This window comes from Danio rerio, chromosome 24 (genome assembly GCF_049306965.1).
Source record: "Danio rerio strain Tuebingen ecotype United States chromosome 24, GRCz12tu, whole genome shotgun sequence".
Lineage (NCBI taxonomy): Eukaryota > Metazoa > Chordata > Actinopteri > Cypriniformes > Danionidae > Danio > Danio rerio.
The window spans coordinates 36,915,159-36,937,601 of NC_133199.1; the positions used below are offsets into that span (position 1 = coordinate 36,915,159).

The window sequence follows — 22,443 nt, forward strand, 5'->3', positions numbered from 1 at the left end:
AAATAAATTTCATTTTATTACAAATATCTGAATTTGTAAACTAATTAGATTTGTTTAATTTGCATATATAGATTTCTTTAATTTTTACCAACATCTGGTGACAATTTTAAGTCAACAGCAGAAATGTGTTTTTTTTAAAATGGTTCCCCGCTGTATTTATTACTCTAGAGACTATATATATATATATATATATATATATATATATATATATATATATATATATATATATATATATATATATATAATTTCTTATATTTTTTAAATGTCAGTAAAAGTCACTAAGATAAATTATAGAGTTGAATTTTTAACATAAAAAGTCGACAGACCAAAGACCAAAATGCAATTCACTGCTCTAAATAAGCAAAAAAACACACACAAAAAAACTTCTGAATCACAAAATACCGAAATTGTTAATTAACAGATATTTTTCACAGTGCGCATGATCCTTCAGAAATGATTTTATTATGCTGATTCGCTGTTCAAGAAACAGGATGAGCTCAGGTAATAACTTCCACAACAACCTCATTATATTCCATTGTAGGGCATTTCGCCATTCCTTTGACCATTTCATTCCAAACTAATTAACATTTAAAAGCAAATCTTTGTTGCTTCTATTCTCCTAATTAGACCTCTGATTACATAATGGATGGGTTGCATTAGCTGATTTGAAATGCAAATCAGGCTTAATGAATTTCAAAATTATAACGAGAGCAGGAAACAAAGAATAAAAAACAAACACAATCAGCTAAAGTAAAAAAATAAATAAAAATCAGTACAATACAAAGAACAAAACCTCCAATGCTTGAAAAGACATTACAAAGTAACCCGATTTGCCAAAATGCATAAATTAATGATTTCATTAATATCATTCTATTATTCTTCTGCTCAGAGTCAGAATTATTAGCCCTCCTGAATTATTAATTATGACACTTACTGAGGCATATTCAAGTCTATTGACTAGAACAAGCTAATAATTAAGGCTAAAATGTCATTAATACAGTGTTAATAAAAGAAATTTAACCACTTATTCTAAAGTGAAATCCACATTCATTATGGTACTATTGAGGGATGTTCAACTCTATTGACACGGACAAGCTAATAATTAGGGCTAAAATGCCATTAATTCAGTGTTAATAAATTAAATTTGACCACCTATGCTAAAGTGAAAAAATATCCACATTAATTATGACACTTACTGAGGAATATTGAAGTTTATTAACCAAAACAAGCTAATAATTGGGGCAAAAATGTCATTAATACAGTGTTAATAAAGTAAATTTGACCACCTATGCTAAAGTGAAAGTGATATCCACATTAATTATGGTATTTATTGAGGAATATCCAAGTCTATTGACTTGAACAAGCTAATAAATAAGGCTAAAATGTAATTAAAAGTGTTAATAAAGGAAATTTGACCACTTATTCGAAAGTGAAAGTGATATCCACATTAATGATGGCACTTATTGAGGAATATCCAAGTCTATTGACTAAATCAAGCTAATAATTAAGGCTAACTTAATATGTCATTAATATTAATAATGTCATTAATACAATGTTAATAAAGAAAATTTGAACGCCTATGCTAAAGTGAAAGTGATTTCCACATTAATTATGGCGCTTATTGGGTGTGATTAGTCACAGCTCAGTTAACTAACATACTAATGCTTAATTGTGTACAAATTAACTATAATTAATGCTTAACTAATGCATTATTTTATTCTAGCCAATATAAAACAAATAAGACTTTCTCTAAAAGAAAAATAATAATATAGGAAAAACTGTGAAAAATTCCTTGCTCTGTTAAAAAAAAAAAAAAAAGAAAATCACTAGAGAGAGCTAATAATTCTAAACAGTGCAAATAAAAACAGTCCCATTACATTAATGGACACAACCAGAAATAGTGCTAATCCAGTAATTGTTTCACGGTTCAGTCACTATTTATTTAGCGTAAGTTAGTATTTATAGTTTGCAATAAAATGCTCCCAATCCCCGTAAAAGCTTGCTAATTAAGAAGCAAATGCCTAATGCCTTTTTCTAACATCGATTTTTCACTCATTTCCCGCTTGGTTAGTTTTCACTGATGTGTCTGGCGAGTTTAACAAGCTGACCGAACCTGCGAGACACAACTGCTACTTCAGCAGCCAAACGAATGTGCTGATAAATGGCAGACCGCGGGCTGTTCTGTTATCTAAACCTGATAATATGACAGATGTGCTGACGGCTTCATTCAGGCACATCAGCCAGACCTTAATCCGTTGTACCTCAGTTCTTCTAACAAGGGTGCATGTAGGGATTTGAAAGATATTGGAGTATCTGAAGTAAAAGGTCTGTCTGAATCGCTTTGACTGAGTTCAGCTTTCTTCAACGCCCCACCTACAGAAAAGTTCTCTGATTGGCCAGTCGCCTCAGTGCATTCTGATTGGCCAAGTACCTCAAACATGTGATAGAAAAGTAACACTCTTTGCAGTAATTGCCAGATTACAGTGCAATGTTAAAGTATTTAAAAGCAATAGTAAATACAGTTAATAAATGGCATTACTATTACAAAGGACCTCAAGCTGGGAATCGAACCCAGGTCACTGTGAGCACCTCAGTGCTATATGTCGGTGCACTTTATCACACTATTGGCGCAGACAAAAGCCAGCATTTTTACAGTGAAGCATGTTGTGGGGATTTGTAAATGCTAAATGGGTTATCTGAAAGACAATAGATTCTCATAATAATAATAATATTAATAATAATATATTTGAAGCCCCTTTTAAACCACTCAAGGTGGTTGCAAAGGGGCCTAACCCTAACTAATATATATATATATATATATATATATATATATATATATATATATATATATATATATATATATATATATATATATATATATATATATATATATATATATATATATATATATATTTATAGCAGCAGCAGCAGTACCAAAATGACAGCAATAAAATAACACAATACATAACCTAAATAAATAACCTAAATAAGTGTGTTTTTAATTGGGCTTTAACCTGAGATAATGTATCCAAAATAAGTTAGCTGGGAGGAAATAAAAAAATCTAAATAAAATCAAATAAAATGTATTTTTTTTACCGTTTAAAAGTACACAATGGTTTGTTTTGTAGACTATAAAAATATATAGCTTAAAGGGGCTAATAATATTGACTTTTTTTTGTAATTTTATGCGGTATATATATATATATATATATATATATATATATATACACACACACACATACATATATATACAGTATATATACATATATAAATGTCACTTTAAGCTGTAGAAGTGTCTTAAAAATATCTAGTAAAATATTATTTACTGTCATCATGGCAAAGATAAAATAAATCAGTTATTAGAAATGAGTTATTAAAACTATTGTGTTTAGAAATGTGTTGAGAAAATCTGCTCTCCGTTAAACAGAAATTGGGGAAAAAATAAAGAGGGCTAATAATTCTGACTTCAACTATATATATTTGTGTGTGTGTGTGTGTGTGTGTGTGGTCATACATTACTAGCAGAAACTATTTTGAGGGCATTAAATTTAGTTGAAAATCATTAAAAATACTGGCAGTGGCTGGCATCTTAAAAAAACAAATGCTTGTCGGGAAAAGTTAAAGAGTTTTATGCATGAATATGAAGAAATGAGCAGGAAATTTGTAAATTTTATCTGTGAAAATGTCTATCAAAAGCTAGAGTCAAAATCTATACTAAATTTGCTATCCTGTTGTTCATTCTCCACACTTGTGCTTGTATTGATTTGATCTTATTTGGTTGTATTTGAAAAACCTACAAGCAGAAAGTTGAATCCGTGCCTGTGACGGACAGAGCAGCTCACTGATCAAGATGCGTGAAATACCGGTGGAAAATCCTAAATATTGAATTTAGGGTGTTTTTTATAAAGGCATCTATGGATGTAACTCAGTTCATCTATGGGTGAGCTCAGAACAGTTTAGATGATGCTTTCTTTAAGTTTAAGTTAAAGTTTAACAACTTTTTCAAACTCACTGGGGCAATTAAATTAGGGCAGCAGCATCATGATACAACAAACACATAAAGAGACAAATCACTTACACTTTGTAGATTATCACCATAATAAAAATTCATTTGCTATATTATCACATTATATCTGCTATATTGCTTGATCATCTTTAATTATTAGTTCATCCAAAACTAAAATATCTGTTATCATTTATTCTTCCTTGGTTAGCACTGTCACCTTACAAAAAGAAGGTCAACAGTTCAAGTCCCGACTGGAGTAGTTGGCATTTCTGTGTGGAGTTTGCATGTTCTCCCCTTGTTAGCGTCGGTTTCCCCCACACTCCAAAGACATGTGCTATAGGTGAACTAGATGAATCAAATAGGCCGTAGTGTATGAGTGTATGTTAATGTGAGAGTGTATAGGTATTTCCCAATAATGGGTTGCGGCTAGAAGGGCATCCACTGTGTAAAACATGCCGGAAAAGTTGGCAGTTCATTCCGCTGTGGCAAAAGGTAAGCCAACTAAGCCAAAGGAAAATGAATGATTGAATGGAAACCTGTAACCATTGACTTCCAAGGTATTTGTTTTTCCTACTATAGAAGTTAATGGCTACAGGTTTTCAACATTTTTTGAAATATCTCCTTTTGATGTGTTTACAGAATAAAGAGAATTGAAACAAGTGAAGAGTGAGTAGAAAATGAGCACGTTTTTTTATTTGGGGGGGGGGGGGGGGGGGGGGGGGGGGATGGGCTATTCCTTAAATAAAATCATGTAGTATGTGCATGTTTGAGACTAAAAATCTTATTTTCCTTATGTTTCATGCAAACAGACTTCATAATCAGGTCAAATGTAACAGCTCATGTAGACTAAAAGATAAAGGAAAATATTTCAATGCCTCATAAATAGGAAATGCTCACCTGTAGACAGCAGTCAGGGGTCGTTTGGATCCTGCTTTAGGCCTGTAGGGTTTGGGCTCTCCAGCCATGTTAATATCTGCAGAAACAGAAGAACCCAGCATCAAACATCTGTAGAAATAAGTTCTCTCAGGATAAAGTCACAGGCTTTGTTCATTTTAAACCATGACCAGGCAAATAAATACATGCATCTTCAGTCTTTAATGACTGGAGCGTGATGGACAGAACAATGCGGTGCCTGTTTGATGTTCTGCAAATAATTTGCTGCCATAGGATCGTAAAACCAAAAGAAAGCAGATCCCGTATTCTGAAAATGCAGCAATATCTTTTCTCTAAACCTGTTTTTGTGCAATTTACCTCTTGAATAACAACAGCATGAGATATTCATGAAAAACGCAGTCCATTACCAAGACAATTCACAAGCAGAGGGCAAGCAGAACCTTTGTACACGGGCATATTTGGCGAATAGGCATTGCATGTCAAATGCTAATAATAACAATGCAAATAGTGCAGCGCTTAGAGTTATGCAGAATAATACACACTTTAGGTCTTTGTAGTCACATAAACATACACTTACCGGCCACTTTATTAGGTACGCCTGCCCAACTGCTTGTTAATGTAAATTTCTAATCAGCCAATCATATGGCAGCAACTCAATGCATTTAGGCATGTAGACATAGTCAAGACGATCTGCTGCTGTTCAAACCGAGCATCAGAATGGGGAATAAAGGTGATTTAAGTGACTTTGAACATAGGTAGGTGCCAGACTGCCTAGACTGAGTGTTTCAGAAACTGCTGATCTTCTGGGATTTTCACGCGAAAAAATCTCTAGGTTTTACAGAGAATGACCTGAAAAAGAGAAAATATCCAGTGAGCGGCAGCTCTGAGGGTGCAAATGCCTTGTTGATGCCAGAGGTCAAAGGAGAATGGCCTGACTGGTTCGAGCTGATAGAAAGGCAACAGTAACTCAAATAAGAGGTCTGCAGGTCCAACCTTGAGGCTGATGGGCTACAGCAGCAGAAGACCACACCGGGTGCCACTTCTGTCAGCTAAGAACAGGAAACTGAGGCTACAATTCGCACAGGCTCACCAAAATTGGACAATAGAAGATTGAATAAACGTTGCCTGGGCTGATGAGCCTCGATTTCTGCTGCCACATTCGGACAGTAGGGTCAGAGTTTGGCATCAACTACAGGAAAGCATGGATCTATCTTACCTTGAATCAATGGTTCAGGCTGGTGGTGGTGGTGTAATGGTGTGAGGGATATTTTCTTGGCACACTTTGGGCCCATTAGTATTAATTAAGCATCATGTCAACACCACAGCCTACCTGAGTATTGTTGCTGGCCATGTCCATGCCTTTATGACCGCAGTGTACACATCTTCTGATAGCTTATTTCAACAGGATAACGCACCATGAGTTCATAAAGCTCAAATCATCTCAGACTGGTTTCTTGAACATGACAATGAGTTCACTGTACTCAAATGGCCTCCACAGTCAACGGATCTCAATCCAATAGAGCACCTTTGGGATGTGGTGGAATGGAAGATTTGCATCATGGATGTGCAGCCGACAAATCTGCAGCAACTGTGTGATGCGATAATGTCAATAGGAAGCAAAATCTCTGAGGAATATTTCCAGTACCTTGTTGAATCTATGCCACAAAGGATTAAGGCAGTTCTGAAGGCAAAAGGGGTCCAAGCCGGTACTAGTAAGGTGTTCCTTATTAAGTGGCCAGTGAGTGTATTTACAAATATACACAAAGGAAAATAATTAGGAGGACAATAGTATTTTCAATACCACAAGTGCAAATGTTTTTAAAAATTGTGCAATAAATATATTTTATTCAACAATTAGCTTCCAACCTTTCAAATGTTTATTTGGGATCTGTTTATACAATTTTTGGAACATAACTATACAATGGCACAAGCAAATACCTCTCACACTATTGATTGATATATGTATATGTGTATTTTAATTTGTGGAATACAGTATATGTTTTTCTTTGCCTTAGCCCATGAATAACAATACATCTACCTGCTAAACTGAATCTGGATGCTTTGGGGGAGGGAGGGGGGAAGAGTTAAAATGTAAAAAAAAAAAAAAAAAAGTGTATTTTCATGTTAAATTTCAAGTGTTTTTTCTACAATAAAAACATTTTTATAAAAAAAAGAAAAAAAAAGAAGATATTACCAACAATTAGCTGATTAGTCACTGGCATCTCTAATTTATACAAAGAGCACATCTTTTAAAAAACCGCAGATTAAAAACCTAGGCTATATTAAAACATTTAATTCCAACTAATACTGAAACATTTCATTTCACTGCAGAAGAGAAAGGGATGAAAACAAAAATGCTCCAAGCACTTGACCTTGATGCACACACAGGTATGTACATTAAAGCATTTATTTTTTCTATCTGACCATCATCCTTGAACGACGGGATATAAAATACAGAACATTTGTGAGACTTATGTGTGGCGTCTGACCCAGCAGTCCTGTTCACAACATTGAGCACAAAAAACATACAGTAGCGCAGCTCCAATGCAACACACTAAAAAGAAAAAGTGCGATAGCAATGCTTTGAGATGAATGAGATGCATTTGGTTCCATTTACAGCTTGTAGCTCTGAAATCTCTCACTGAGAGCGCCGGGTGTAAGCATGCTGACTGAATTTATGCTCATTTGCTTTGATAAAAAAATTAATAATGTAATGTAAATATTTAATTAAATAAAAGTGAATAAATAAACAGTAATATATTCATTCATTCATTTTGCTTTGGCTTAGTCCCTTATTTATATCAGGACACCTGAGTGGAATGAACCACCAAATATTCCAGCATATGTTTCATGCAGCAGATGCTCTTCCGACTGCAACCCAGTAGTGGGAAACACTAATGCACTCCCGCATTCACACACACTCATACACTACGGCCAATTTAGTTTATCCAATTTACCAATAGTGCATGTCTTTGGACTGTGTAGGAAACCGGAGCACCTGGAGGAAACCCACGACAACACGGGGAGAACATGCAAACTTCACACAGAAATGCCAACTGGTCCAGCCAGGACTCAAACCAGCAACCTTCTTGCTGTGAAGTGACAGTGCTAACCACTGAGCCACCATGCCGCCAACAGTAAATGCCATTTTAAAATGAAATGCAATTTACCATGATATGAAAAAAAAGCTTGAGGAAAAGTGATCCATTCAACTTAATGAATCAAATAAACAAAGCATACAGAGCTCTGGGCTGCGAAGCTACTGTAAAACCTCTACAGCATTGAGTCTTATGTCGGGGCATCCACAATAGCGATGGGAAGTTCAGATCATTTTACTGACTCGGATCTTTGAGTCTCGTTCATCGAGATGAACGAATCTTTTTCGAGTCATTTCGGTTATTTGGTTTAATTTGCCAAAATATTATTAAAATGTTACAAATTGCTTCCAAACACATCTACAACTAGCCCAAAAGGTTGATCACACGACAAATAAGTAATAAATAGAATACTATAAGAAGGAGAAAATAATAATTCAATGTTTACCTGCTCTTTTGCCTATGAAGGTATTTTTTATCTCTTTGCTCACCTCACCTCTTCATGTCTTTAAATGTCAGTGGTTCGTTCATGTTACACTGACAGTCACATATAATCTTAACCAATGTACACAGTCTGAGTCGATAGGAGCCATGATAATTAGTTCACCTTTCAATTCAATTCTTTTTCCGGCTCTAAAAGCATATGATTGGTTCGTGATGAACGAATGACTCAGACCCGATAGAGGACTCGAGAGATCTTAGGTTCAATTCTTTTTCCGGCTCTAAACACATGTGATTGGCCCATGATGAACGAATGACTCAGACCCGATAGAGGACTCGAGAGATGAACGGTTCAATTCTTTTTCCGGCTCTAAACACATGTGATTGGCCCATGATGAATGAATGACTCAGACCCAATAGAGGACTCGAGAGATGAACGGTTCAATTCTTTTTCCGGCTCTAAACACGTATGATTGGCTTCTGCCTTTCCACGATGAATGACTCAAAAGACTTGAAATGAACGATACCACCTGCACAAATGTGTGCCCGCGCGGATGAACGAATCACTGCCTGAGAGGACTCGTAGTTCCCGAGTCATATTGAAGATTCGTTCAAAATAAACGAATCGTTCATGAACGACCCATCACTAGTTCACAGCTCTTCATGATTTATCAATTTGATTCATTAAATTGATTGAACTTATTTGAAGCCTCTGACCAATCATTGAAATTAGGGGATTATGGGTTAGTCCAACATACATTAAAAGTAATATTTTAAATATTTCAAAATGGACTACTAGTATTTTGCATTATGTGAATACCACAATGTTTATTAGTATTCTCCATTTTAAATAGCATTCAAATAAAAAACTATGCATAAATACTTTTGCAAATGTTTCAAAAAAGCATAAATAATATTAATTACTGTGATATGAAAACAAGCATCTAAATATTAATAAAAATTGAATAATACACACATCAACTTCTATTTTAAAGAATAATAGCATTGTATAAAATATATTATATAGACATAGTATGCAATGCATTGTACAAAACATGTTCAAAGTATGCCTTTTCAAACTAACCAACAGTAAATCACAATTTTACCATGATGCAACAAATATACAATAATAAAATAAATAAATTCAATGAAGCCTGTATTTGCTCTCTTGTTTGCGACTGATGTTACAGGATCAAAATGAGAGAGAAAAATCTGACAGAATACATAAAACCCCTTCAGCAGGCATCTTCATGCAGAAATCCTGTTATTTCTGCTGATGCTTGGGCACCTCTGCTCACAACGTGACAAATTCCCTTCTCCAAACAGCATCATGCAGAAAACAGCTCCTCCTATTCAACACAGCACCTGTTTGCATGCATGAGGTATACATTTTTCCAATGACTGATGGTAGGGCCAGGTATCGATTCAGATGTCCCGAATCAATTCGATGCTATGGTTAATCATATACTCATGAATTATCGATTTAATTAATTGAATGTACAATTGTTATTATAAATGCTATTGACATTTCTAAAAAGGATAAGTGAACACTATTTTGATGCATGTCATGTGTACATCAAAAAAGGAAGCCACCTCTCTATATCAGATCAGAATTTGTCAAAAAATTTAATTAATTTTTAAAGTTAAAAAAACACAAACACAGATAAACACAGATTCTAAATGTTTGAACATTTTTAAGAGCACAGTGTAATAAGCTGAAATTGCTGTAAAACATTATGCACAGACTAAGCCCAGATCTCTAAACTGCTTGCTCTATAGATGTCACTGACTGTTTATATCAAAAACGGCTCAATAAAGATACATTCCCAGAGCTACATATGTGAGAACTGGAAGACATGTGCCCTGGTCTATGTATGATTGCAGTTTTTGTTTTCACAAATCTACTAGAGTCCACAGTCTAAACATTTTTGGCAATCCCAAATACTTAACTGGGGCATGTTTTCCAACCCAGGCTCATTGGAAATATGTTCCCAAGACTATATTCTTGAGAACCGACAAATATGTACCATGGACATCTTCTTGCAGTTTTTATTTTCAAAAATCCACTAGAGGGAGTAGGGCACATTTTTGACAATCTCAAATACGTTACTGGGGCACGATCTTCTCTGGTCATCTGTGAGAGAAGTCAGTTGGGTTGTATGTATATCAGCTTGCTTTTGACTGACCTATCCAGTAGGGTTAGGTCGATAGACAATACCATCGTCCAGCATATGTGCGTGTCTGAGCTCCAGCAGTCTGCAGGTGCTTTGAGCACAAAACGCCAGAGAGCAGTGCACGTCGAACAGTTTATCAAGGATGTACCGCTGGATCATATCTTACTATAGTTGTTAAACAAGATATTGAATTAATCTTGTCTCTGTCTAATGACTCTTCGGTCTTTTGAATCTATCAGGTAACACATCTCAGCGTCAGTACACTGCTTCAATCTTTTGCTTTCGCGCTTGTACTTAGTAATTTTAGCGAAAGCCTGTTGGTTGGTTCCTGTTGATTGTGCAAATTTTTTAACAACCAAGTTTGTCGATGCCATTATAACGACACAGATCACTTTGCCTATTCATAATATGTGTGTAACTTATCTTTATTTATTTATTTGATTATGGGTAATACAAAGACCATGCGGATCAGATAGTTGACACGGTAGGCTACAAATAATTCATTTGTTATGAATTATTTATAAATAATTAATTCACCACCATCTATCACAATGATGCCATTGTCCATCGCAATGTTTTACATTAGGCATCGTATGATGCCAAATTGGTCGACATCGCTCAACCCTACCATCCACCCCTTCCCTAAACCCAACTGATAGTGTTTTCAAAGGCAAAAACAACCATTTTGGTTGCATGCATTTATCACAACTTCACACTGCATGTTTTTTTGCGGTTTTGTTTTACTTGGTTTCTGGAAACATCCTTCACTGAACTTGACCCCGGTCTGTGTCCCAAATCTGACACCATACTTGGTGAGCTAACACGCAAACTGGTCAAGGCGGAAAAGCGGTCCTTATGGAAGTAAATGGTCAGTTCTACAGCAAAAAGGTAACCAAGGTTTTCCACAGCAACATCAAACCACTCTGCGTTTGTTTTACACACAAAATGCAACCATACATAGCCCTGGGTACATATTTTACAGTTCTCAAACATGCAACTCTGGGCACATATTTCTGATGAGCCTGTGTTGGTTTATATGAATACTAAAATATTTCTACACATAAGTGTGTATTTGAATATTTAATTTGCAACAAGCCACCAAAGTGAAGTCAATTCAGTTCTTTCACACTGAGATGTCCATTATTGTAAGACATTTTAGGCATTTGAGCCACAGAAATATTCCTGTCAGTCTCTTTCATGCTTTTTAAAAACTCATAAAACACGTCCTGCTCCTTGTTCAGGCTCGTCCATGTTTCTTTGCTGTTCAAATGTATAGAAGAAGATAGGTTTACAGATAAACTATATAAAATATATCTGTGAATTAACATTATTATAGATCACAAATCCCTACTATGCTTCCTCTGAAAGGAACACAGAATAGAGGGGGAAAATTATTGATGTCTTTTGAAAATCAGTATTAAATCAGCCACCCTAAAAATATCAATTAAATGAAAAATGATTTTTGTTTAAAGTTTTTTCTTTGCTGCTAGTCCACTGATGTGCATGTGTTTTCTGGACTGGTTGCCTGGAGACGAGTGGAGCTGTCCGAGGTGCTGAACCCCAGGCTGCTGCTGGCTCTTCTTCTGTGCCTGAAAGCTTTCCATTGAGACAGACTCACACAAAGAGACACGCACAGCATCTGAAACAAGCCCTACAGTATTCTCGGTGGACGCGGTCAAAAGCAAGGCCTCATTCAGACACATTTTTATAGTGTTTTCCAAAAATAACTGAAGCACAGTCTCAAAAATAATGTAAATGGCACTAAATAGCATTAATAATTAATCAAATAAATGTAATTAAATAATTTGTTGTATTTAAATACAAATTCATTTCAGAGTTATGAAAAATACATATATAAAATAACTTTTAAAAATGGTAAAAAAGTGTGAAATATAATAAAACTGTAGAAATAAAAAACACAATAAATTAAAGCTATTTTATTAAACAATAAAATTAAAGCAGTAATATATTGTAAAAGTATCAAAAATCATTCAAACAAACAAAAAGTAATTTATACAAGAAATTACAATTTAAACTGAGCAGTAGCACAGATAACATATGAATAAAAACATTAAATTAAAATTCAAGTAATTACTATTGAAACCATATTTTTAATATACAACCGAGAATAAGTATTGAACACGTCACCATTGCTGTTGTGCTGAAAATTTTCCAGGATGTTGGTAACAGCCAAAGAAATTCATATATGCACATTAATATGCTAATTAGATACACATTAGGAAATGTGTAATAAAATTAAATGATGCAGGGAAAAATGATTGAACACATGAAGAAAGGAAGTGAAAGCCTAGAGAGCAGCTGAAATCTCTCAGTCGTTCTTCAGCAACCCCTCTCCCTGTCAGGGTTCTGCCACTCTGGTCTTGTAAATTCTTGTTTTGGTGGCAGAGCTCTGACATTAGCTCAGTCTCGTTCTGTTTCTGTCATTGTGTGTCTCTGTGTGTGCGCGCGCCGTTGTGGGTGTACGCAGAGTGTGCGCGCTCTTGTACTCGTGTTTGTGTTTTCGTCTGGCTGCAGCGTGGAGTTTCATTCCCAGCATCTCAATCCAGTTGGTTTCGGTTTTGGTCGGCGCTGGGATGAAACATGCACGCTGCGTGTGTGAGCGCACGGTAAGTGTTGTCATTCATCGTGTGCTCGTGTCTTGCGTCTGTCAAAGCACGTGGCTATGTGTTTACATTGTGGTCACATGCTTTTGTCGTGTGCTTCAGTGCTGTGTTTGTGTTGTCATGAACATGCGGTTAATGAGTTCTCTCATTGGCTGCATGTTCTTGTCCTGTTTTGTGAGCGCATGGCTTGTGTTGTCTCTCTGTGTCATGCGCTCTCCCGTCTATTGTCTTGTCCCACCCTCCTTGTTAACCCATTATTAGTTAATTGTGTTCACCTGTTTGTGTGTTAATTTTCTACAGTTTATAAACCCCTCACATTTGCTGTCCTGTGCCAGTTCGTCATCACATGTCGTTGTATGAAGTCTTGTCCTGTTGTGTTTCCAGTCCTCATCCTTGTCAGCCTGCTCAGTCCTGTTTGTATGTGTATGTATTTGTTTTGTTAATGTTTTCCCCCTCGGGGTAGTTTATTTTGCATTTTATTTTATGTTTATAATTTAATAAATTCCCCATTTTCCTGCACTTGAGCCCTCGCTCCTTTTTCCCCATTTCCCATCCACAACCCTGACACTCCCTTCCTCACTGTAAATGAATATTAGCTACTTTAGTCCAACATCTAGCAGGATGATGAAGATGAAACCAAGGTGGACATTTCAGCAACACAATGATCCAAAACGCAGCCAAGGAAACTCCCAAATGCTTTCAGAGAAAGGAAATCACGCTATAGAATGGCCCAGCCAATCACCTGACTTAAATCCAACAGAAAATACAAAATAAAGATCAGATTTGATTCTCTTAAAAATTAATTAACAATAATCAATAAAAATGGTACTGCATTATAAGATCAAAACCAAACTGAGTGATGTAAACTCAACAAAAAATAAATAAATAATATCATAAAAACAATATATATTGTTACTTGGAATTCAAACTAAATGAGTTCAGAATTCAGTTTTCAGAGTAACCTTTAAAGCTGACAGGCCAAAAAAGCTCAAAAACAAAGAGCTGCTCCAGACTTGCTGATTTATTTCTTCGCATAAAGAAGAGCCTTCATCTTTCATCACCTTGTCTGATCTCTTATCAGTTTGACCTCACAAACACTACACATATGGCCTTTAAATCATAAATAATTGCTGCAATTTCAGAGCTATATGCAAAAAAACAAACACGCAATATCAAGTTGACTGAAGAATTGAAAAGGGCGGAATGTCATCTGAAAATCCCATTTATTATTGTAATCTCAATGCTGAACGCAAACAATGCAACTAATCAGGATAGCCACATAAACACTTATCAACCTCTAAATAATAGGCAAAACATCTCTTCAGCGATGCACTCAATCAGACTCTATTGTATTTTGGTCACTATGGTTAATACTACAGGAGTATTTGGTCCAGTGTGTGTGTGTGTGTGTGTGTGTGTGTGTTTTAGATCACACTTTCGTTCCTGTTCATGTATTTACAAAATGGTAATTTTCCTATTCAGTCTATGTCAAGTCATTTAGCATAATGTTGGTCTCATGCAGATCACTGCAATATGCAATTCACGGTCACTGCTTGACGTCCATTGCAAAAGCAGAACTACTGTATTAAGATGCAATCATTTCAAATATCAAAACATTAGAGAGAGAAAGAAAGAGAAAGGAGTCATGGGTGTAACTGAATTACGTGTGGAATGAAGGTGAATATAATGGAGTCAATGTATTTGAATTGTAAGTGACAGTTGTGCGTTGCTTTTAATTAGTTGTAGTGAGGCATACGTAAATGCTCACCCTGTTCATTATTGTGCTTTAACATGTTCAAAATGAAATTAAGCTTGTGTGTTTATATTTAGATCAAGACCGTTAAACCATGCATAATAGCAATAATTAATACATAAATAATTAGAAAAAATATATGCCAATAATGCAGACAAATGTTCCTAATAGATCTATAAAATCTTTCTAATTATTTACTATTACTATATACACTCAACGGCCACTAGTACCGGCTTGGACCCCTTTTGCCTTCAGAGCAGCCTTAATCCTTCATGGTATAGATTCAACAAGGTACTGGAAATCATCCTCAGAGAGTTTGGTCGATATTTACATGATAGCATCATGCAGTTGCTGCGGATTTGTCGGCTGCACATCCATGATGATAATCTCCCGTTCCACCACATCCCAAAGGTGCTCTATTGGATTGAGGTCTGGTGACTGTTGAGGTCATTTGAGTACAGTGACTCATTGTCATGTTTAAGAAACCAGTCTGAGATGATTCACGCTTTATGACATGGTGCGTTCTCCTGCTGGATGTAGTTATCAGAAGATGGGTGGTCTGTGGTCATAAAGGGATGGACATGGTGAGCAACAATACTCAGGTATACTGTGGCGTTCGCCCAATGCTCAACTGGTACTAATGGGTGCAAAGTGTGCCAAGAAAATATCAAATATCCCTCACACCATTACACCACCACCATCAGCCTGAACTGTTAATTACAAGGCAGGATGGATCCATGCTTTCATGTTGTTGATGCCAAATTCTGACCCTACCATCTGAATGTGGCAGCAGAAATTGAGACTCATCAGACCAGCCAACGTTTTTCCAATCTTCTGTCAAACAGCAAAAAATAATGTCAAGAATCCTGGTGTGATTCTGGGGTCAGAACTGAGTTTCAGTAACTAAATCATCATACTATCATCTCAAAAACAAGAATTAGATGCTTTGTTTCCAGTGAGAAAATTGTTCATGCTTTTATGACCAGCATAGTGGGTTACTGTAATGGACTCCTCTCACTGGCACTTTGAATTACTATTGTTAATGAAATATGCTAAATAAAAAAAAGTTACCTTGCCTAATTTTCCTCATTTTAGGTTTTGTCATCTTGCCTTAAAGCTTTAAAAGGTGTCAGATTATGATTAAATTAAGCTAGTTTTTCTGAAGTTAACAACTGAGCTCCTCAAACTCTCGAGCGCCGTAATAGTAAAATTATTTACTATTACAATATATCTCTAATTATTTCTAAATTCCATTTAAAAAAATAATAAGTGTTTAGTGATATTTTTCAATTTTTTCTTTTGAAAATAGACAAATGTTGAAAACCTTTTAAAATAAAATCTACTTAAACTCTATTAAATGCATTTCAATTCTGTAAATGTGAACTATTTTTTCAAGCAACAAAATGTTACTAACTTCTAGTTGCTAATAAGAACCCCACACAGAAAGCCAGCCACTGTCAGAAACTCAGTTTAGCCTCATGCAGAAGTATATATTGACCAGAATCAAGAATTCCAGCATATACAGAGCCCAGCTGGATGCTGATTTATCCTCAGTTGCCATCTGTTTTACTGCATGCTAAACAGAAGAGCAAGCAGGCTGCCGCTTGCAGCCAAACCTTCATTTTCTTCCACTTAGCACACTGTCACATCTCAAAGCCACAACGACCGTAAGGTACGTGCTCACACACTTAAATATAGCTCAAACACACACAAACACATCCGCTCCCAGTCACAAATTTCTACATCTCCACAGGGCGTCTATTTAAATCCTGATTTCCAGCAGGAGGTGCGGTGATAATTATATAGATGCATCTGATACTGTGACCCGAATCTGCAATCAAATTTCTGCAGCAAAATGTCGTATCGCTTTCTCAAACACTGTAGCTGTATCTGAAGCTCGTATTGTTTGTGTTGTGTAGTCAAGACGTGTTGTTTTGCACTGCAATAGTGAATCCACTATGAATGCACTTCCAAAATATGAGGATCTGACATCAAACTGATTTTGTAAAAACACCATCACTGCTGAAGAAGAGCTGAAATTCAGATATTATACAACAACTTTTGTTTCTGACTCTCAGAGTAAGTGGCAGACCAATCACAACAGACTGGTCCATCATCTGACCAATCCAGTAAGAGAGGTGGGGTTTAGAGACTAGATTCAGACACGGAGGCTGAGTTACAGGACACTTTTATACACACACTCAGAAAATTCCCTACCTATGTTCCCACCGGGACTCCCCAACGCCACTTTCAAGTGCGTTCCACTTCATCAAGTGAACAAGGGTAGTTGACTGAGGGAGCTTCATAAGTCCACTTCAACACCAATATGTCCCAGAATGCAATGCGGTTGTGACGTCGGCAGATTTCCAGCCCATCGAGTTTATTTATTTACTTGTGTAAATGTGTGTAAATTTATATTTCGTTCAGTTTTTTTTTATTAATTTGGACTAATACAAATTTCATAAAAATAATGACTAACATGAAAATGTTCATTTGATTTATTTACAATACAGTTTATAAAGTAATATTTTCTTTTAGTAGATATATGATAGACTTGCTTTGTTTACAAAATAAGTGGCTTTAGATGGATTTGCATTGTAAACATTAAATAAAAGTTAAAAAGCTTTTAGTTACGATATTTCCAAAATAATTCCGCATAAATCAGCAGATTTTATTTTTACAAAATTCTCTTCAGAAAATGTCTGCAGATTCTGTCTTGCCCTAATCCGAGTGAACGAGACAAAGTAAAATTTGCAAAAAAATTGGACTGGAATGCACCCAGAGAAGAAGGGGATGACATTGCAATTAATATTAAATGCAATGAATGAAATGCTATATTTTTTTAAACTTAGTGCTGTTGTTTGTGTTTTTATGATAAAATTGGCAATACAATACTTTCCAAATGGTACAGGTGGTACTTTAAAAAAAAAAAAAAGGCACAAAATCATGTTGTATGAAATTACTAACTGTAAATAACGAAATTAAGAACTGCATTTGTAGGGCTGTCTGTGTGTTGTTTGGGGAACTGAACAAAAAGTTTCAAATATACTTAAAAATATAAAAATCTAAGTAAAACAAGGTTGTAATAAAACCTCAGACCTGACATCTTGTGGACAAACTAAAGCTGTTCATGCATCAGTTAGAAAAATCTTCTGAACATGTACATTAAGCGGGCTTAAAGGCACATCATGTAAGATTTTTTATACATAAAATAAATAAAAAACACAAGAACAGAGTTATGTATTTTGATGACTATATACATTATTCCAAATGTTTTAAAGAACATTCAAATTCAGAGAAATAAGCAATTTAAGTAGTGAAACCAAGCATGTGTTTATGCTAATGATATCCCACAATAATAATTTCAAGTTTGGTTTTCTGGAAAACAGAGAAACACCAAACATGCTTTAATATGTTGTGTGTTTTATTAGACTGCACAGAGCAGCATTATAACAGAACCTTAACATGAATTTAATCTGATAAATTAGTGCTGCTGCTTCTCCACATGATCAACACCAGAAAAACCAGAAGCGGTGGACTGTGGCATAATAAAAAGCTTCATTGCTTTCATGTGATTTGTGCTCGCCACTCAAGACTTGCAATTGCTCCAGCAGTTGTTACAAATGCTTACAAAATGACATACTGTGCCTTCAACAATAATTACAAATTTAGTTATATTACTTAACAGATTGAAACTGTAGCCAATAGATTTCTTCATATAATGAAGCACACGTTCAATCATCCACTTCAAACTTCCATCACTTCGTTCAATCAACAGCTAGGAAATTAAATCACAGTGAAACAAGGCGGCACTGGAATCTATATTCTGCTTCAGCTCAGTGTTTAACGGTCAAATACGCTTATTTCACTCGGCCGAAATTTTAAAGAACCAAAGCAAGGCAACGATGGGAAGAAACCTGGAAGAAGAGGACCAGCACTGTAAACATTGCAGTGAAATGCTGTGGACTACAAACCTCCAGCTGTTGTCGAGATTTCAAAATGCAGAAATGGTGTAAACATTTTAATATCATTCAGTTAGTTTATTTTAAACAATTAAAAGCAATTTAGCATCAAACAACATCACAATCTCAGTGATACGCATAACCGGGGCTTCAGTTCATGGCACCAGTTAAACACCGCGGGGGCGCTTTCCTGCTTCAGCCCGTTGAAACTTGTTGAGCGATAAAACACATGCAGTCCTCTGCAGCACACCTACGTGTTGTCTGTAATAGTGTTGATCCGGTACTGAAGTTTTAAAACAGTCTATTTCCCGCTAACATGAAAGCACTGCTGAGCGCGGATGTCTCGTCTGATCTTCACGGCTGCTTCATGCTCCAGTCTCCGTGTATCTGTGTTTGGTTTGTACTCAGTTTACTCTTCACCCAGTGCAAACACAGATACACGGAGACTGGATCATGAATCAGCCGTGAAGATGTCAAGTCACCAAGCAGATCGCTCGTCTGTCTGTGTTTGTGCTCGGTAAACAGCGAAGGGTGAACTGATTACCTTCACGGCCAATCACAATCATTTCTGTTGAGCACGTGAACACAATGGCAAATCAGCGCTGTTTTAAGAAAGCCATCAACAGTCCCTTGAATGTTAATGGAAAATTTATGTTTTTTCTGTTAATTCAGTATCGTGATGAGTCTAATATAGTGAAAGAGTGAGTTTATTTACTCGAGTTTGATAAATAGCATCTAAAACGTGTGTTTGGGACAGAAAACGTTAGCTAACTAGTGCCATTTCCCTTAACTTAGCTGAAAATGAGCTCGATATCACGTTTTATTTTCACCATTCATTCAGAACGAACCTTCGGGTCACCTGGAAGGCGGTGAAATTATAAATTTGTGTCACTTTCTCTTCGCTGATAAGATATATAGCCAGCTACACAACATTCCTATGTAACTCCCAATGATACTTCCGGGTTTCTTTCCACCGCAGCCTCGATTTCGCTTTTAAAAATGGCAGCCGCGTGAAATCAGTCTATACAGTACAAACCCAACACTACAAATAGATGTAATTATATGAGACCTCCAAATTAGCATAAAGGACTGATAAAACATACAACAGAACATATGCAACCAGAGATTTCTTGCAGAGATGAGTGTGTCTAACTTATGAACTCATTTAAAATTCCTATAGTGACCTAATTAAATGTGGCACATCTAGCAACACTCATCTTCACAAACCTCAGAAAGGAGCACTGATTTATTTCCTGAAGATGAACAGTGGTATTTACAGTACATGACGATACATTTTAGCATTGCAGGGACCTATGTAGGCAAAATGCTTCATCATACCTCTATACAAACCTCTAACTCCGCCGCAGACAATATGCCAATATGATGCACAAGCAAAACATCAAGCACAGGCTCTGCTTTAAATGAGTAAATAATGAAGAACTGGAGGAGCCTGAGGGATCGGGGAGTTAACGGGCTTATAGCCGCTGATCTGAGGCATGCAGCGAGATGTGAGCTGCTAAAGCAAACATAAACATCTCCAATGTGGATTCGCTCTGTTATTCCCGCTGCATGAAATGATTGTGCCTTTTGATGATAATCTGGATGAGGAATTTTCCTTCGGACTAAATCAGATACAGCAAAGTACGCGTCCTAAAAAATCCTGTTAGCATGCTTTGAAACACAGATCAGTGCGAGATTCTAGAAAGAAAAAATAGTATTTATAGTTCAGCTAGGATCTGATGACTTTGAAGTTATAATCTGCTTTACTTGATGTATTTAAAAAAAATCCTAATATTAAAAAACATGTATTTTTGCAAGGAAAGCGCATCACCTTTAACAAATAAAAACCATACAGAACATGAATAGTACATATTAGAAGTAAAATCATATAAAACTTTTTTCCATTCAACAAGATGAAATAAAATAAAATATACATAACAGATGGACTTGGAAAATATTTAGAAATGTTGCCTTGTCATCTAACAGTAAACAGGTTTAGCCTTGGCTTGATAGTCAGGCACACTTCTGTTGATGTCATCAATCTGGAAACCTGCGCTTGCATATGTTTTGAACCAGGAGTGCAATACCTAGTTCAACCCCTGGGTGTCAAACTTACATACTGCACCTTTAAAGATTTGATGCTCAATCCAATTAAATGTGTCAAAATAATTAGTTAAATGAAATTTGTTTTGGGACCGCATTTTTTCATACAGTTCAGTGGTATGAAAATGTAATTTTTTTAAAGGAGGCATAGCACCAAACCCCACCCTTAAACCCAACCTTCATTGGGGGATGAGCAAATCGTACTAAATTAAACAAATGAGATCATTTATTTATTTATTTATTTATTTATTTATTTATTTATTTATTTATTTATTTATTTATAATTTCTAAACAGGAAAAGATTAAAAGATAATCGGGCCTGACTCAGATTGCATGCTGTTTTTCAGCAGGTTCCTGCTCTGCAGAACATAAAAACAGACAGACATCTCATCCATCAACACAGTACAAACAATCACCAAACATATAAAATAAAGAAAAGCAGGCTACTATCTCAGTGGCTACAGCGATAGTTGACCATCAGATGACGAGCATGGGATTTTTTTAAAAGTCTCAGTGTTGGTATTGTTTTGAGATGTAGTGGGATCTCATTCCAGGCTCTCGTGAAAACATAAAAGAAAGATCTCTGTCCATAACAGTTTTAAAAGCCAATACTGGCAAACATCCATTTGTTACAGGTCTGGTGGAACGATCAGTCCTTGTGTTGAGTTTTGGTACCAATGCACAAAGGGCTGCTGAGGTAGAGCTATTTCAAATTTTATAGTACAGTTTGATACCCGTGTTCATAATGTAGTTTTGAAATGTTAAAGCTTTAGAAAGTGATTGAGCAAAACAGTGATGTGTCCATCCAGAAAGTCTGTTGTGGATCTTATAAGCCCTATTGTACAGTCTAGCTATTGGCTCCAAGATATACAAATTGGCTCCAAGATATACACATTTATATGAATTAGCCACTAAATAAAAAAGTTACGAACTGCCAAGAGATAGCATAGCATTGCTTCGAAACAACGAGTAGGTTTACATGGAAACTAATAATACGATTTTAATCCGATTAAGACAATAATGTGAAGCTCTACAGCCATGTCACCCTGCAGCCCAAGACCGGTTACTCACTGAAGCTAAGCAGGGCTGAGCCTGGTCAGTACCTGGATGGGAGACCACTAGGGAACACTAGGTTGCTGTTGGAAGTGGTGTTAGTGAGGCCAGCAGGGGGCGCTCAACCTGTGATCTGTGTGAGTCCTAATGCCCCAGTAAAAGTGAAGGGGACACTAAACTGTTAGTGGGCGCCGTCTTTCGGATGAGACGTTAAACCGAGGTCCTGACTCTCTGTGGTCATTAAAAATCCCAAGGCACTTCTCGTGAAAGAGCAGGGGTGTAACCCCGGTGTCTTGGCCAAAGTCCCTCTATCGGCCCTTACGATCATGGCCTCCCAA

General features: G+C 36.1%; 1 protein-coding gene across 5 annotated transcripts in view; it reads right to left on the reverse strand.

Annotated features, from left to right (window-relative positions):
• The window catches only part of LOC100330501 (RALY RNA binding protein like), a 490,398-nt gene that overhangs the window by 24,890 nt on the left and 443,065 nt on the right, over window positions 1-22,443 (reverse strand). For all 5 annotated transcript variants that reach the window (XM_073940984.1, XM_009297570.5, XM_073940982.1 and 2 more), the window contains one exon: window positions 4,904-4,979. In XM_073940984.1, the coding sequence (XP_073797085.1) occupies window positions 4,904-4,979 (76 nt within the window). The remainder of the gene's footprint in view (window positions 1-4,903; window positions 4,980-22,443) is intronic.